The sequence below is a fragment of the Onychomys torridus genome, chromosome 23 (assembly GCF_903995425.1).
Source record: "Onychomys torridus chromosome 23, mOncTor1.1, whole genome shotgun sequence".
NCBI lineage: Eukaryota > Metazoa > Chordata > Mammalia > Rodentia > Cricetidae > Onychomys > Onychomys torridus.
This window is the reverse complement of record NC_050465.1, coordinates 66966958-66984790: the sequence shown is the minus strand read 5'-3', so window position 1 is coordinate 66984790 and position 17833 is coordinate 66966958. Positions and strand designations below refer to the sequence as shown.

The following is a 17833-nucleotide window of genomic DNA, read 5'->3' as shown; positions in this document are numbered from 1 at the left end:
AATGGAAATGTATGTCAATGATTGTAAAAATAAAGGGAGAAAAATTAATAAAAATCTAAACACTCTTTTTACCTCAAGAGACTGGTGAATATTTGCACATATATTCATTTAACATTCAAGTAAAATATGTAAGAAGTAAAAATGTCTGCTGTCACTTCTCATTTCAAAGGATTTTCTATGGTAACAACTGCATGGCAGCACCTGCCTGTTTAAACTGCTGCCTTCTACCTGTGCCGAGTGATTTCTACTTTCTATTTATGATGATGACTTACAATAAGCACAGTTAGGTCACGTTAAAAGAAAAACTCACCTAAGGAAATCTTACAACTGTGATACAGATGTTACATAGGCGTCTGAGATAAAAATCAGGAGAACATTCCAGCTTGTTTTTAACATGGAAACTGGACAGTAATGGAGGCTGCCAGATGATCTACATCAGCATCACACCTTTGTGTACCAACAAATAATCAAGCTATAAGCTTCTCCAAAAAGCAAACAAAAGCTAGCATGCTGGGTAATCATTACTGGCTCTGAATTTCCATTTTATGGCACAGATGTGAGGTTTGCTGTAAATAGAGCATGAAATTGAGATAAAATAAAATGTGCTGACAGACTTATTTGTTAACCTGGATATTCCATGTCAGTCGCTAGGACTCAGCTCCTTTTTTAGCAAGAAATATCCTTAAGTGAATTTTTTTATAGTATAATGTCCTAAATTTATAAGGAATTGGGCTCAAAATTGATTTTCAACTAGGTGAATAAATGGGGCCAGAGCCTCTCCCTCATTCTCATAGTTAGTTCATTCATACATTTTTTTGTAACTAAATACTATTTCCTTGACCACACCATCCTCTCTCTTTTACCCAGTTCAAATCTTAATATTGTAGGAAGGAAAGCCAGTCATATTAAGTGGGAGGACACACTAAGGACAGCCACACCACAATACTATCCCTATCTACAGTGTTGTCAGGGGGCACTTGCTACCAGGCCTATGCCCACAAGCTGGAAGGCAAGATCCAACTACCTCAAGTTTCCCTCTGACCTCCACAAGTCCCTAACCCACATACATACATACATACATACATACATACATACATACATACATACATACATAAAAAGATAAACACCACTATACCTCATTGACTCCTTTCAACCTATTTTAAATAAAGTCAGTAGACAATGATAAGTGGAAGATACAAGAAAGCTGGTGGCATTTAATCATGAGAGGAAAGTGTGGTATCCGGCATCAAAGGGAGTGGCCACCTACAGTAAGACTCCATGGAGTCCAGCATCATGCTTGGTGTGTGGAGATGCAGGCTTATGGGTGCCCAGTGTGGGCTCTGAGAACAACCCAATGTTTCACCTCCTCTCTTGGTCATAATATCTTGATGTTTACAGTGACAGCCTTGAGAACAGAGTGGAATCAGAAGCAGAAGTCTTGAAAGAAGCCAGAGCCCCGGATGAGTCCCCCAACCCTCTGAGTAGCAGCGAGGAGAGTACAGGCAGCTGGTCCCAACTGGTCAATGAAGACGACAACCCAGACGACACAAGTAGCTTTCTGCAGCTCAGCGAGCGGTCCATGAGGTACATAGTTCCCCTTCTATTGGCTTCCTAAGGAAGTCGGCCTCAATAAAGATTCCAAAATGCATGTGGATAGTTAAGTGCCAGGTGCCCTTAACAGAAAAGCGAGGAAGAAAAGAAAAGAGTAGAAGCCCCCTGTTGACCAAGGTCTGTGCCTATCATGATTTGGGCTAAAAGCTATCTCAATATCTAGTTACAGTTACAACTTGAATTACCTTGGCCACGTGTAAAAGTTAGCTGAGTTCTCTTTCCCAAAAATCACAGAAAGTGCATTCAGTGCTAAGAAATGTGTGTTTGTTTTAATGGAAGCTGATGTTACCGTTTGCGAGGTAGAACTGTCTTCCTGGTCCATTTGTGTTTCAGATGCAGCCCAAGCTGGGGTTACACGAAACCCAGAGTTTCCACACTGGGTTGTGCTGCTTGCCATGACTGGTCCCTTCCTTTATCTTCCCTACCCTCTCTCTATATTGTTTCTGGAAAAGCTAGAAAGGGGCATCTAGCTGTGACCACTAAAACAATCTTGTGTGTCCAAAGTCTTTTAGACCCATTAAGACCACAGTCTGCCCAGAGAGGCCCCTGGAAAGTGAGACTGAAACATCTGGGTGTAGATAAAAGATCTCAAAAGTTCTCTTTCTGGCAGTCCAAACTAAGATTTAAAAACATTTTACATTAAATAAGTGGTCTCAAATTTCAAATACTCCCATGAAACAGAGAAAAAATGATAACGTGAATCTTTGGACATTGAGTGTCAGCTTTGAGACTGTATCTTTCTCCAGAGCTTTGCCTCAAACTCCAGACAAGAATTTCCAGGTTGAGAGAGCCTTCTAGGTGACTCACACAATTCTTAAAGGAACAACGCCCCATTACATGACACACTACTACAGTCACTACTGCAAAACCCAGCTTGAAAGAAAGAGATCTTGTTAGAAAATGCAGAGCGTGTGAGGGGATTCAGTATGTCTGGTAAAAATTGGATAGGTTCTATTTCACAAGTACTAAAAATTGTCTCAGTGGTACTATGTTTCAGAGAATATATTCCAGGCTCCTAAGTAAATCATATGTTGATTATGTAACTTATAATAGTGACATTATATGCAATATTCTTTCTCTCTGAGACACAGATGTCACATGTTGCTCCTTCTCTAAGGTTGAAAAACCTTACCCAACTTTATATTTGAAAAATCTATAGTCCTCTAGGAAAACAAGAAGTTAAATGTTTGTTCTATGGAATCCTATGAAATATCGCTAAGGAAAATCCTCCATGTAAAAATGGAGACTGTGGATCCCTGGCTTCTTTCTAGATACAAAGAGCAGACAGAAAAGCATTAGGGCATTTTCAGTGGCCAAATTTTCAGAAGTATATTCAACTGTGTAAGCATGACCAATAGCAAAAGGTCCTCTTGATGAATACCCTCTTTCTTTACTACTTCAGAAATTACAAATTATTATCAGGAATACTGTCATAAGCATGTTTAGCTTCTACCTTATGTCTTCCTGTAATTTATTCCAACACCAATACCAGTGCAGAAGGTCAGAGACAAACCAATAGTGCCCAGGGGAACAATGAAGGAACCCCCCCCCTACAATCAAACATCAGTGTCAGCAGTGTGGCCAAGGGTGGAGACAGGCATTAATATGTAAACTTTTGCTTTGTCAGCAATGGCAACAGTAGTGCCACTAGCAGTCTTGGCATTACGGACCTGGACATTTATCAGGAAAGCATATCATCTTCTCCCATGATTAAGTAAGTAGCCATGTGACTCAGCGACTGACGGTACCACTGCTATTCCATCTGGCAACCCATCGCCATCATGAAGGTGGTGCCCAGCCACCGACTCATTATGTCTGTGCCACTGTGGTTCCATGTCACCAGAGTGCTAAGGCCTAGAATAAGCCCCAACCCATCACTGCCTGCTTTCTTGGTTTCAGATGTGTCCCTTACAAAATAGCCATTGCAGATAAAGCTTACCAATATACTCAGAAGTATGTATTATCTTACCTATTTTGATTTACAGAAACAACAAACAAATCATTCAAATTGTACCATGTCTCTCCCTTAGAAGACTATTCAATAACCTTTCCTCTAGAGTACAGTCATTTCAGTTAAATTAGTTATGAGTGGCTTCTCCTTCATTTGTGGACACTGGGGGCAGAAATCTAATGTCAATGGTTGTCATGAGGGAGATGTCATCCCCATGCAGTAAGTAACTCTATCCTCTCAGTACAGGTTAGTCTTAGAGACCAAAAGAAGAAAAGTGTTTGGAGATGCATAAGATGTACTACATAAACTGACACAGACCAGAAGGGCAACCTGAAGCAGTAGTCATAACTACTGCTAGGATTTGTGATTATTCTGGAAAATTCACTGAATTGTATTCTAAGATTGGTCATGATAACTTAGAATATAATTTGGGTGTTCAGAACTAATAAAGCCATATTGCTCTAATGCTAATACCTAACGTATTTCCGTCTGGCTAACTACAGATTCATTTATTTTATCTCACTACTGAATAGGTGTATTCTTCAATGATTGGAGATTGCCACAACCCTGCATTGTTTTATACTCACAAGCATATACAAAACCATAATCCTCTTTTTTCTTAGGAGAACTGAAAACAAATTCAACAAAAATTACGTTGTGGTAGATTAATTTTTTTCTCCTTTGGGAAACATTAGCTTACCACGTTCTCCATCTTTCTTTGTAATATGAAACTATAACTTCAGGAAAATCTTGTATTGAGGGAAAGTCAAGATCACCTCCATCCCTACCCAGCAGCCTATCATTACATAATATCAGAAATTGTACCTATCCCTTGCTGGGTCATTTATGTTACTTGCAGAGAGATCAGTCAGTGGCTCTGAACCCTTAGAAAATTGACATTCCTTCAAATAATTATGTATGAATGGAAGAATGGTGCCCCCCTCCCTCTCCCACAGTGAAATTTACCTCACTAATGAAATTTACTCATACAATGGAATGCACGAGCCAGACCTTAACAGCAACAGAGAACAACAGAGACTATAAGAAAATCTTCTGTCACCAAAAGACTCATTTCTAAAAGCCTCATTCCAAATTTCTAGAAACTAGAAAAATATAGGACATCTACAGGCTTCCCAATATGGTCACTTCTTTTCTGCTACTGAGCTACATGGCCTTATTTCATGGGCCTTTGCAGGGTCTCCCTACTACACACAGGCTGTAAAATAAGGACAGGACACACCATGTAGAAAACCTCCAATATTAAACATGACCATGACTAAGGAGAGGCTCAGTTTGGTTACGAGACACTAATGATAAATAATCTCCAGCCTGCTCTATCTTCACCAAATAAAAATAATGGAAAAGAATAAAGATGCTATTATTGAGATATTCTGTTATAATATTTAAGTTTTCCAGTTTGTGGATTGTCCATTAAAAAACAGGTAAAAGGCAGAAAGATAAATCTCCAAATTGCAACCTCTTACCTCCAATCTCTCTTTCACTGTTCAACCCTGTGGAGGTTCATAGAAAGGAAGTTGGAAAGAGAAGAAAGATGTAACTCTCAGAATCCCCCCCCAACTTTCCTAACTAATGCCATTCAAGATACTTGGGACCTCTCTTTGGTGGTAGGCAATGCTGATCGCAGACCCAGCTGTCCTGTGTAACGCCCACCTGGTTCTACTTTGTTCCATGAAAGCCATACGAATGCAATGCATTACAGAAGTTTGTAGCTCAGAAAGACCCATCACCTCATCTTCCATTACAGCCTCTTCTTCCAAAGCATTACCAACCATATACTGTTGTTTTCTCCCAAAGTGAATTAGTAGAAGAAAAGGAGATTCTTAAAGAACAATCAGAAAGGATCAAGGGTAAGCCATATTCTCCTCCTTTTGACACACAATTGCCAGGGGGTGTCCTTTTTGGAAAGCAGAGTGATACTGTGGTTGTATCTGTTCAGAACATGCCTCTGGACTGCCAGGGAGAGCAGCCAGCCCCCAGAGGAGCCTGCTGGTGATCAACTTTGACCTGGAGCCTGAGTTTCCTGATGCTGAGCTCCGAGTCACTCTGCAGTGGATAGCTGCCTCCGAACTCGGGATCCCTACCATCTACTTTAAGAAATCTCAGGAAAGCAAAATTGAAAAGGTACTATGTTCCTTGTCTGGGTGGCATAACAACACAGTTTTGTGCTCTTTATCTCAGCTGGTAACCCAGTGAATGCCTATTTAATCCACATGAACTTGGAGTGTTTAATCTTGAGTTCTTTCAACCGAAAGAACCTTGTGAAGACTTTCAAGTCCCCAGCTGTGGTGGTACATTCACATCGCTGCTTCATTGACCTTCAGTTTCTTAAATAGTTGGTGATAAAGGGAAAAGGAACTGAGGAGACAGGAGCTTTTTCAAAGTTCTCAAAAGTATTTTTGTTATATCCCTAAACTCTATTTTTGCTGCAAAACACTCTTAAGTAATTCCTTATTAAAACATGTGTCTGTCTCAGTTAAAAAACATTAAAGATTGCAATCTTCAGTTTTGTTTTGTTTTATGTGCAATTTCATTCTAATGTGCAGTGCCCAAACCCAGCATCCTAGGATAAAACCCTTACCTTCTTGCAGTTTCAAAAATCTCTGTAAGATTAGCTGCTGGAGCTCATTCCGCACACCCTCCCCCACGTCTACCTCTCTCCAACCAGCCATTTTTTCTTTTTATGTTCAAGTCCACCTACCCAACCCAGGCATCCGTCTAAATCATCCTTCCTTTGTTGGCAAAGTGATGCAAGGCTCACTAGTCATAAGCTTTCCCTTCAGTCTTTCCACCCCAGCCTGCCCAGTACAGAAGATGGGCTAAAAGAGCATAATCCACAATTACATTGGACTTCTCTCATGTTGGACTCAGTCCACTAGAGGGAAGTGAAAATGTTCTCAGGAAGCCAATGTTTCCAGTTCGCATAAAGGGCTGGTTTTGTATCTCTAGCAACTACCTGAATAAGAGCATCCCCTGGTGCATTTTCAGGTGTTATGTTAATTAAACAGATTTTAATTTAATTCACTTCTTTAAAGGGGCAGTCACTTTCCATGCATGTATGTTTAGTAAATTCTCCATTGTTGCAAGACCAGGGGTTGTTCTATTGATGCATTAATAGATCTTAATACATCATTTTAACTTGGTATTTTTTTACATCCATCGGGTTTTCAATTTTAAAGCAGATGTCTGTTTTTGTTTATTACTATGTTTCACTCCTGTTATCAGGAAAAACACTGGATAATCTTTCATACATTCATGCCAATCAGCTCAAGGGACACAAATTTTAATAATGCAGCCTTAAGGACTAAAATTTCCATGTTTTGTTCTGAGTCAATGAAGGCTCTCTGCACACGATGGCTTTGATATAAACAGGCATCTCCCTTGGTTGTCTGTGACTGGATTGGTTAGATAAAGAAAACTTATATAACACTTTAAGTATACTTTCCCTAGTATTTGAGGTCTGAGACTCAATTCTATTTGTTTTTAATCAACCAAGTAATTAAGTAGCCATTTTTAAGAGTGTGGAAAAGAGAGCAGTAAAGATAGCATGCAAAATCAGCAACATTTCTTTAGTTCCTCGTCTTCTCAGTGAAAAGAAACCCTAAGTTCAGAAGATGCTTTCTTCCTACTGTCACTCAGCACCAAGACAAATACCCTACATCTTTTTGTTGCTTTGTTTTGTGTTTGTTTGAGGCAAGGTCTTATGAAGTCCAAACTGGTCTTGAACTCTCTGTGAAGCAGGTGACGACTTTGAACCTATTTTATTTTTGATTGTGTGTGTTGAGGGAGGGACATATACATGTGAGTGTAAGTGTAAGTGTCTCTGAAGGTCCAAAGAGAATCTCTGACCACCTGGAGTTACAGGCTGTCTAATAAGAATGCTAGGAACAGAACTTGAGCCCTCTACAAGAGCGGTATGTGCTCTTAACTGCTGATCTACCTCTCCAGCACCAATCTTGAACTTCTGACCTTTGTGCCTCAACCTCCCATGTGCTGGTATTATAATCATGTGCTGGTTTGTGTTGTTCTAGGAATTTAACCCTGGGCTCTTAAGAACTAACTTACATCCTCGACCCAAAAACCTGACCTTTGTGTCTGGGAATCCTGATTTAATTTCCTCAGCAATTAAGTTAGTCAATGTGCATCTATTTGTGGTGGACTCAATTTACTACCTTGCTGCTTGGTGGAAACAGAGGCATGTGGTAAAGGTGGGGAGGGCAGCATGAGCACTACAACAGCTCATCATTCTCAAGACTCCCTGAAGACTTTGCCTTGGACCTGGAAGGTACTTAAGGACAGTAAAAACTGAATCCCAAAAAAGGCAAATTCCAAGGACTCCTAATGCCCCATGCATTGTAGGTTCTGATGACTCATTTCCCAGCCTTCCCCTTTCATTTGTATTTTATTCAATCATTAGAAGGCTACATGCCCTTGAATGTCATACAGTCAAAAAATCCATCAACCATTCCTAGAAGACCCTCACCTTGCTGGGTACTGTCCTAAGCTCCAGGTCCCAGGCAACAGAACAAGCAAATGTTCCTGCCATCCCAGAGCTTGCATTGAAATTCAGGAAGAATTGTCAACTGTCTCTAGAGCACCCTGAAGGGGCACAGTTTATAAACAGCCACATCGAGATAGGGCAAAGGTGTTTCTAAATAAGTAAATCAAGATGCATCTAGAGGGCTAGAAAGATGACTCAGCGGTTAAGAGCACCACTGCTCTTCCAAAGGTTCTGAGTTCAATTCCCAGCAATCACATGGTAGCTCTCAACCTCTATAGTTGGATCTAATGCCCTTTCTAGCATGTAAATGTACATGCAGATAGAGCACTCACATACATAAAATAAACCTTAAAAAGGGGGGGGGGTGAGCGGTGGTGGTGCACACTTTTAATCCCAGCACTCAGGAGGCAGAAGCAGGCGGATCTTTGTGAGTTCAAGGCCAGCCTGGTCTACCGAGTGAGATCCAGGAAAGGTGCAAAAAAATTGGTATCTAAACCACACCCATGAATTAAATTGGCACAAAACAAAAAGCTGGAAGACACATTCACAACTCAAATCCCTAAGTTCTATCTAGCCATTGGAAAAAACTGCTTAAAGTCTAGGAACTTGTCTAGGGAATCATTCCTGATACCTCCAACACCTCAGTTACCTAAAATAGTTTACAAACTTAGTTCTCTACAGCCTTGACATCATGTCAAATTAATCCAGTTAACAGAAGGCAAAATAAGTAAATAATAAATAAATACACTGTCATTAACATAATTATTAAAAAGCATTTTTTAAAACTCACTGCTTGTCAGGTTTATTGGGTTTTTAAGGGGGCAGGGGTTGTTTGTTCTTTTAATGCAGAGATCATTGTTTTTCAGCTATTTCCTTCTGTAAAATCTCAGTGAGCTTCTGGAATCTGAGCTAAGCCAATGTCTAGCATCCTAGTAAACATGGCAAACAGCTTATCTTTAAACCTGCAGTGAGAATCATTTCCTTTTCTTGGAAGCAGTGTGCAAAAAGGAACGTGAAGAAAGAGAAAATGGACAGACCCTTACCTTTCCGTGGAAGTGTGAGTCAGCAGAAATGGCCTCCCCTCTGATTTCTTATTCTATCCTACAAGCAGAGTGGTGGAGAGAGAATGAAAGGAAACATTGATGGTACCGACTATTGATTCAAATCCCCTCCTTAAAATAAATAAATAAATAAATAAATAAATACATACATACATACATACATACATACATACATACGTACATACATACATACAACAACCTGGGAACAAACTCCAGTTAAAGTATCAGCTGTAAACAAAGGCATAACAAAGAAAGAGAAAGATGCATACAAATTGGATCCTAAGATTTTTCATTAATAAACAAAATATACTTTCTTCCATTAATCCTTTCATCAGAAATCTCAAATCAGGAGTGTTAGAATCATCCCCCAGAAAGCCTTCTAAATCCAGAATCTTCCTGATTAGTTCTGAATCTCCACTGGAGGTAAATCCCAAATCCCAGGTCTTAGGTGAAAGTCTAGAATTCCAGGATCAAACCCAAGTTGAAACTCAGGGTTTGATAGGCCATAACTTCAGGGACAAAGGAGGGATCTGCTCACTCTTGCTTAATGCTATCTAATTTCTGTTGTGGAGCAAGGGATGGTGTCAGCTTTCAGAAGTGCATATTGAATGTGTCTTTAAAACAGACACACACACACAAACACACACGCACACGCACACAGAGAGAGACAGAGACAGAGACAGAGAGAGACAGAGACAGAGACAGAGAGAGAGAGAGAGAGAGAGAGAGAGAGCTTGCTGCAATTCTCAGAATTCTACCATGAACTGTAAACAATCAAATCTGCAAAATTCACCTGGGAATTCAAAGGTCTGCTACCCAATGGGGTGCTTTTCTCCAGATAAGTCTGCTCATGATAAACTGTCACACAATACAGATTATCTTGAGTTTCCTAAGATACAACTTTTGAAAAAAAAAAGTCTGAAGTCTACTGTGGTCTACAGGAAAAGATCCTAATTATTGTTGACTCCGAAATGTCAGTACAGAAATGAGTTTTTTTCATTTCTGTTGTTTGTTCGTAGAGCAGGCTAAAATCCAAATCCTTGACATACTAAAGCTGATTATGACCATAACATGAGCAGGCTTCATGAAAGCTTTGGGGTCGATTACTAAGTATAATGTAGCTCTAAAAACAGGACAATAAACTGGTCCTGATGGTGCTGGCTTGTAAATCCCAGCTACTGGGGAGTCTAAGGCAAGAAAACTGGAAATTCAAGTTCAGCCTGGGTCAAGGAGTTCATGGTGACTTTGAGCAATTTAGTAAGCCTTTGTCTCAAAATAAAATTGAAGATGCAGCTCATGAGAGAGCACTTAGCATCCTAAATTTTATCCTGAGTACCATGTGGGAGCCCAGTTGGGAGACTGGCTCCCACATTTTATAACAAGGAAATCTTGAGGAGAGAGGGATAAGAGATATTAGAAGGATAGAGGGGAGAGAAACAGATAGAAACACAGGATCGCCTTGGAAGGGCCTGGATCATTATTTACAGGGCCCTTCTCTTGCTTCTAAAGGGTCTTTTATAGGAATGCCAAAGGGTGGAGCAAAGACCTCTCCCTAGCTCACCTAGTAACCATGCACATAGTCAAGCCATCCTCTAATGCAGCCCTGCTGACTAAAGCAAGCTCAGATCTCACTATGAAACTTTTGGGGGCCTCCACAGTACCATAAGGGGGAAAGGCTGCAATACTGAGCTAGAGACGTCCTGTCTACTTGCCACCTTCGTTCAGGTTTACTATTTTTTATGGAGGAAGCACAAGAACTTTATGCTCATCAACTCCACACATGTTTCAAGGTTTCAGGATCCAAGATTAAATCAGTACAGCTGCTGCATTTAGTAGTGTCAGATCATCTTTTTAAAGCTACCTTAGGGAAGCGTGGTGACACACTCCTATGATCCCAGTACCTGGGAGGCTAAAACAAGAGGACCACCATCAATCTGAGGTCATCCTGGTCTGCATAAATAAATTCTAGGATAGCCAGAGCTCCATAAGAAGACCCTATCTCAGATACAAAAGCAAACAGCAAAAATGAAAACAACAATAACAGTGGTCTACTGAGATAGCAGGCTGACCTTAGAAATCAGCAGACACATTCTAGCCAGTGGCCATCCTACATCTACTAGCTGAGTGGTCTAACTCTGGGGCACTTTAACCACTTTGGGTCATTCATCAACATTTTTTGGTTATCAACACTCTGAAAGGACCTTTCTCAAAGGTCCCAGTGGATGGAAAGGAGCTGGAGTCTGGCTTCTGGGAAGGTTTGAAGCATAGAGGCTTCAGGAAAGAATATTTCTTCGGAGTCCTCCCTTACACAGTGACTCAGAGACAGAAGTGGTAGGGTGGTGGTACAGTAAACTGGGGTTTACAGAAAGGAGCTATGCCAAATTCAGTGTATGTAGACTTTTCATTGACTTGACGTTAGTGTGTGAAGAAAGAAGATGTACCCTTAATAAAAGATCTTGGCTTTGTGAGACCCTTTAGGCCGAGCTTGAGCAAGAAGCCAGTGGCCTATGAGCATCTCTTAGGGGCTTCTCAGAAGCTCAATGTCCAGGCTACAGATACCTGTCTATTCCTTAGATTTCCAGTAGAGCTAAGAAAGGATGATTAATTGAATTAATCGGATGCCTGAGCCTCCTCCTTTACTCAGATTGTCATTGATACTCTAAACCCTCCTGTTTGCACTCTTGTTCCATTCAAAACATGACCTGAGCTTATATACACACTAAAATGTAAGTAACAGCTCAAAAAAACCATTTCTATGTGTCTCCATAAACCAGCCACCTGGACCATTCATTCCTCAAGGCATCTGCATTATAAACAAAGCCTTCCCATGAAGGAGTTATATCTGTACCTGAAGTGTCAGAATCAGGGAAGAAATCAAACAGAAAGGAGAGGCATCCCAGACAACTAGTGATTTCTCTAAAAGTACAACAAAGACCTGTGGAGCCAAATAGGCTAGACTCCCATTGCAGTTGTTGTAAGTAATAAAGTGAAGTCATGGATATCCCACCTCAGTGATGTGCATGTCTGTTCTCAGTCACTGTGTGATAGTAGACAAGCCCTGTGGCTATCTTTTATGTAGAAACTTGCTGCTGTCATTTCTTGCTCCAAAATCTATGACCTGCAGCCATCTTCATGAAGTTTCATTTCAGTAGAGAATTATTAAGCAACCATACAAACCATAGGTATGTATGTTTGTGTTTTAACATGCATGCTACCTAAAACTGAAAAATACTTATCCTCAAAATCAGATGTCTACCTATATTTCTTAAGAAGTTACAACCTATTTGATTCCATTTGGCCTCCTATGCTTTCTGTCATTCAGCAAATTAATTGACTATCTCTTTACTACAGGCAAAGGATAGAAAAACATGGCTGAGATGGTGCTTTACTCTAGGGAGATTAGTAGCCATGATATAATGAGCATCTGACTTCCTTTATAAGAATCTAAAACTCTTTAAGGCAATATTTATGTTACAGTATTTCATTTTCCAGCCTAGAAAAGTGATTTATTTAGAATATACCAATAAAAATCCTAAGCCCGTCATTTTCCTACATTCTAGAATTTTCTGTCACACCCAACTGAAATTGCTACCAATACTATCTGACAAATCTAAGACATGTCCTTGCTTTCCTTTAATGATTGCTATAGAGAAACATCATGATGCTTAATCTTTTAGCATGGGGAAGGAGAGGTGCCTATCATTATTGAATGTGAAAGTATTGGGTGACTCAGAAATTTAGTACTCAATTTCTTTTCCCTAATGTACACATCTAGTGAGAAATTGTTTTATAATCCTGGTGCAAGAAGTCTAACTCAGATTAAAAAAACAAAAACAAAAACAAAAAACACTAGCTACCTAAAAAATTGCCTCTTAGAGGAATTGTCCTTATTCTGCCCAGTCCTCCACTATAAAAGAACTGCAAAATGGAAGGAATTCATCATTTGAAATGTCTAAAAGAGAAACAGACTATCTTTGAAAATGTCCCGAGTGTAAAGATGCTAAAACACAGACTCAAAGCCCATCTTTAGAAGGGATATTCCAGCTGGAGAGATGGCTCAAGAGGTTAAGAGCACTGGCTGCTCTTCCAGAGGTCCTGAGTTCAATTCCCAGAAACCACATGGAGGCTCACAACCATCTATAATGAGATCTGGTACCCTCTTCTGGCATTCAGGCATACATACAGGCAAAACACTGTATACATATTAATGAATAAATAAATAAATACAAGGGTTGTTTGTTGAGATGCTGTGATATAGGAGTCCTAATTCTGTCTTCTTTTAGTTTCTAGATGTTGTGAAGCTCATTCATCAGAAGTCCTGGAAGGTGGGGGATATATTTCATGCAGTTGTCCAGTACTGCAAAATGCATGCAGAGAAGAAAGAGGGGACTCCGAGTCTCTTTGACTGGCTCCTAGAACTAGGATAAGTCAGGTGCACCCCACAAAGACTTTCCTTCCTCTATCCCAGCTTAAGTTACTGTGGTTTGTGCTAAATGCTCTGAACTTTGTCAATACACTGCATCCCATTAGCAGAACTATTTAAAAATCTGCTCCAGTACCATGGACAAGAAATAAGTCTGAAAGAATAGAAAATATGGGTCTGTACTAATCAATATCACTGCAGGCTTGTCGAAAAGAGCTTGTATGAGAACGGCTTCAAAGAGAGATACTTCAGTGGGGCCCAAATAAGAAAGTTTATAACAAGCTCCTCCTCCAGGAAAGCTACACTCACATATATGTCACAATATAGAGTGATCTGTAATGTCATCAGGTCACAATAATTCTATAAATTATGCTAAAACCTCTGTTGCATTTTGCTTAGAAGGTACAGGGGTGTTCACCCAAAGAAATATGTGGAATATAGTTGAGAGTTTCCATGCCTTTGTGTCAAAGACTTCCATTCTCAGATTAGTATCAGTGGGTACTAACACACGTGCAACAATGTTATCGGAATCCATGTGAGGTGATTTCATTTATGTGCAGCAGCTGATAAGTATTGCATCTCCTTCCGATCATCCCTGGGCTCCTCAAAAAACTACTGTCATTCACTGAAATAAGGGAATCTCAAGGTCACCTTGTTTCCATCACTACATTTATTACTTGGGTAAAATTATTATGTAATTCTTGCCTAGATACAAGCTTTTGAAAATAAATAATAAAACAAATAATAGTCTTTAGAGATGAAATATACTTGTGTATTGAGTTGTATGAGAAAAAATCATTTGTTTTGTTTTAAATTATGAAGAGATCATCTAAATAATATACTGAGTTGTCTTAGAGCTTCATAAACCATGAAGAGATTGTTGTCTCAAGTTGTAGAGTGTCATAAAGCTTGGTGGCTGATTGTATGATGATTGTGTTGACATCTGTATAGTTTACATGCTTCTCCAAAGACATTTATAATGATGGATGCAGGGTAATGGCCTTGTGCTTGACAGGGCCAGCCAGAAATGCGGACTCCCAGGCCAGGTGAAATTGACAATAAATTAGAGATATGGAAGCCTTTATCACATTTAAAAAAATTATAACAGAGATGTGCTCCTTTGAAAATTCAAAATATCTATGTGGACCCTAAAAGTCTTCTTCCTTTCCAACCAAATATGCTACACTCACTTTTATTTTCTCAATAAAAAAGATGTTTAGTATCTATCTTCTGAAATACTATGCTTTTGCTCTTTTTAAGGCTGAATACCTTTAAATGTGAGCCAGGCCCCAGGCCATCAATGCTCTATCATCAACTGTTCTGCTCTATCATTTGCATCCTAAGACTCCAAGAAAGCTTCCTAGTAAGACATAACCATCCTTCCCCGTGACAGGAATATTTTTCAGACCTCAGTGGGCATTTAGCGTGCAGATGGTCCAGGTTTAGTTGTATGTAAATCTGATACATTAACCAGGTTTTGAAACCTAGCTAGCATCTCAAATGGAACTGTGCTTCTTTGTGCTAATACATGGGAAATGATACTTTTATTGTTCAAACAATCCCAAAATATTGTGTGTAAACTCTTGTAGTTATCCAATAAATGTTTACTTATCCTCCAAAGCACAAATATTGGATGTAACCATGTGTTGTACCTAACGTTGCAAACTAATCAATAAATTTCTGTTGCATAATTGTTAAGTCTTTTCTCCTAGATTCTAGGACCAAGAGCTTTAATAATTTAATCTTAAAAAAAGGCCAGGTGGTGGTGGCATATGCCATTAATCCCAGCACTCGAGAGGCAGAGTCAGGTGAATCTCTGAGTTTGAGGCCAGAGCCTCTATAGAGCAAGTTCCAGGACAACCAGGGCTACATAAAGAAACCCTTTATTGAAAAAACAAAAAACAAAAATAAAAACAAAATATAGTCACACTGTGAGTAGATGAAGACAGGTATGCCACTTAGATATGTTTTTCTGCTGTGGGATACTGTCTTGGACACTGTAGCGTGTTTGGTTGCATCTTGATCGTTCTTAATTAAATATATCAATAATTGCCTCTTCCTGACTGTAGCAATCAAGAATGCCTCCCAACACTGTCAAATGTTGGTGGTTAGGAGTCTCAAGGAATAAAGTCAAGGGTGGTTGAGAACCAAGCAGAGTAATGAATGAAGTGAAGGAACAGGACCTGAATCCCAATGAGTAACAGAAGAGAAGATGAATCCTCCAGGGTCCAAAGAGTCTCAGGAACCCAGAAAAGTAAGCATTCCCTACCCACAGTCCCTGGGGGCAGCCTTTACATAAAGTCTCGGGGACCAGAGAAAGAGACATAAAACCAACATGGAGTCTATCACACAAATAAATAAAATTAATTGATCAAAGTTAAGGGGGAAAGTATCAGTGACTTTTGAATTATAGAAAGAAATTACTAAAATATGTGCAAATTAAACAGTTAAAGTCATAGGCAGTTAATTCACAACAGAACAGAATCATGAACACATTTAAGCCATCGAGAATTCTCCCGTCAGCTAGAGGATGTCATCAAATTAAAATAAACTCTGATGGCTGTCAAAGGGAAGCATTAGTTGAAAGGACTGTTGGGGAATGAGTAACTAATTCAACAGTGAAGACTCCTAACCACCAAATTTTTCAACAGTCAGGGTAAAGGCAGTTTTCATTAATAAAGAAGAATAAACAGGCTAGAAAGGATGACACTCAAACATTAAAGCATCATGACCAGATAGTAGACTGGAGAACAATTTATTCCATCAGACAACTGAAAGAAGGGAACTGGGTCAAAGTGTAAGTGCCCAAGCTTAACAGAAGCTTGAATAAGAACCATGTTATTCCAGTTGATCAGTGGGTACTTTGGCTAATCAATAAGAATATGAATTTGGAGTGTCTCTCTCGGTCTTGTTGGGAGTATACAACTGGAGGTAGGGGCACCTAAGAACTTTATTTGAGTCATATGGAGAAGGATGATTTCTAGAAATAAGTTCTGTCCAAGAACAACGTTTAGGAGCTTCTCTTTGATTATGGCTATTGTCTAACATTACAAGGCTCAGACAAAGATCATAGTGTTGGTCTCAAAGGCTATATAAATGTTATTGATGAAACCGTTATGTTTGACAATTTCTGGCATCTGATATCTTTCTTCCATGGAATAGGACCATGTCATCTCATCTAATAAATGTCCTCTTAGTGACAGTGGAGCATCAGACACCATGCTAGATACAACAAAATTCTAAATCACACCTAGAAACTCACAGATCACAGAAGAAACAAACATGTCAATCTCATAAAACAATGCAAGCCTTTTGTTGGGTAATTCTCTGTAGATTAACAATTGAGAGATCAGTAGGCAGAAAGTATTTATCACTGCAAGGTGAAATATTGGACCACTCCAAGGAGAAAACATGTGATTTTAGATTTTTAGGTTTGAGAGGAGCCATTTCAAGAAATAAGGGCATAAAAACTTTTAAGGATTGTAAAGAGTCTACTCAGAGAAAAAGTAAGATCACACATGATCATCTTAATGTGTAGTATGAGGCAAGAGGAATTTTATGGACTTATAATACCATGGTGAGTTGATAACCCAGTCAACTTGAAGCCAGGAATTGAAATTGAAGGAATATTTTCAGATTTTTATCCAAATCATAGTCCTTTCAACCCAAAATCTGGTGTGAATGTAAGAGAAATAACGTAAGAATTCATGTGTGACCTACTGAGTTATAGCTTCCATAGGATAATATTATTAAATAATACTTTGGTTGTGAGTAAAGGGATTCCCACTGCACTATAACTGATATCCCTTATGCAACACTACATAAGAGGTCCCATATCCAACCTCAGGCTCACAATGCTATAATGGCTGAAGAACTCAGAAACTGTATGTTCACAATTACAATTTACTGCAACAAATGGCTAGAAAATTCATGCCAAGAGAGGAAAAAGGCTTATAGGACCAAGGATAGTTTAGTGTAGACTTCCAGGTGGTCCCTCCCAGGTAACTTGTATAGGATATTCTTAATTCTTCAGCAATGATATATAAGCTATGTAACAACATATGAAAAATATCAACCAGGGGAATTCACTTACCTAAGCTTCGGCATCCAAGTCTTTCATTGGAGTTCAGTTAAATAAACATGCTGTACTGGTGTAACTTGCAACAAGTCTTTCTCTGTCCCATAAGCCAGCTCCCAAATAATGACACAGTGACTTCTTATTGATTATGTTGGCCTATAGCTTAGGCTTGTTCCTAACTAGCTCTTAC

The 17833-nt window shown here is 39.4% G+C and overlaps 1 protein-coding gene across 4 annotated transcripts in view; it reads left to right on the top strand.

The window, feature by feature from the left end:
* LOC118573087 (SPHK1 interactor, AKAP domain containing) overlaps positions 1-14699 on the top strand; it is a 162072-nt gene extending 147373 nt beyond the window's left edge. For 3 of the 4 annotated variants that reach the window (XM_036173145.1, XM_036173143.1, XM_036173147.1), the window contains 5 exons: positions 1399-1584; positions 3239-3325; positions 5378-5430; positions 5520-5704; positions 13426-14699. In XM_036173145.1, the coding sequence (XP_036029038.1) occupies positions 1399-1584; positions 3239-3325; positions 5378-5430; positions 5520-5704; positions 13426-13569 (655 nt within the window). In that variant the 3' untranslated portion in view covers positions 13570-14699. The remainder of the gene's footprint in view (positions 1-1398; positions 1585-3238; positions 3326-5377; positions 5431-5519; positions 5705-13425) is intronic. The other variant, XM_036173146.1, reaches the window with a different exon arrangement.
* Positions 14700-17833: the final 3134 nt, after the last annotated feature.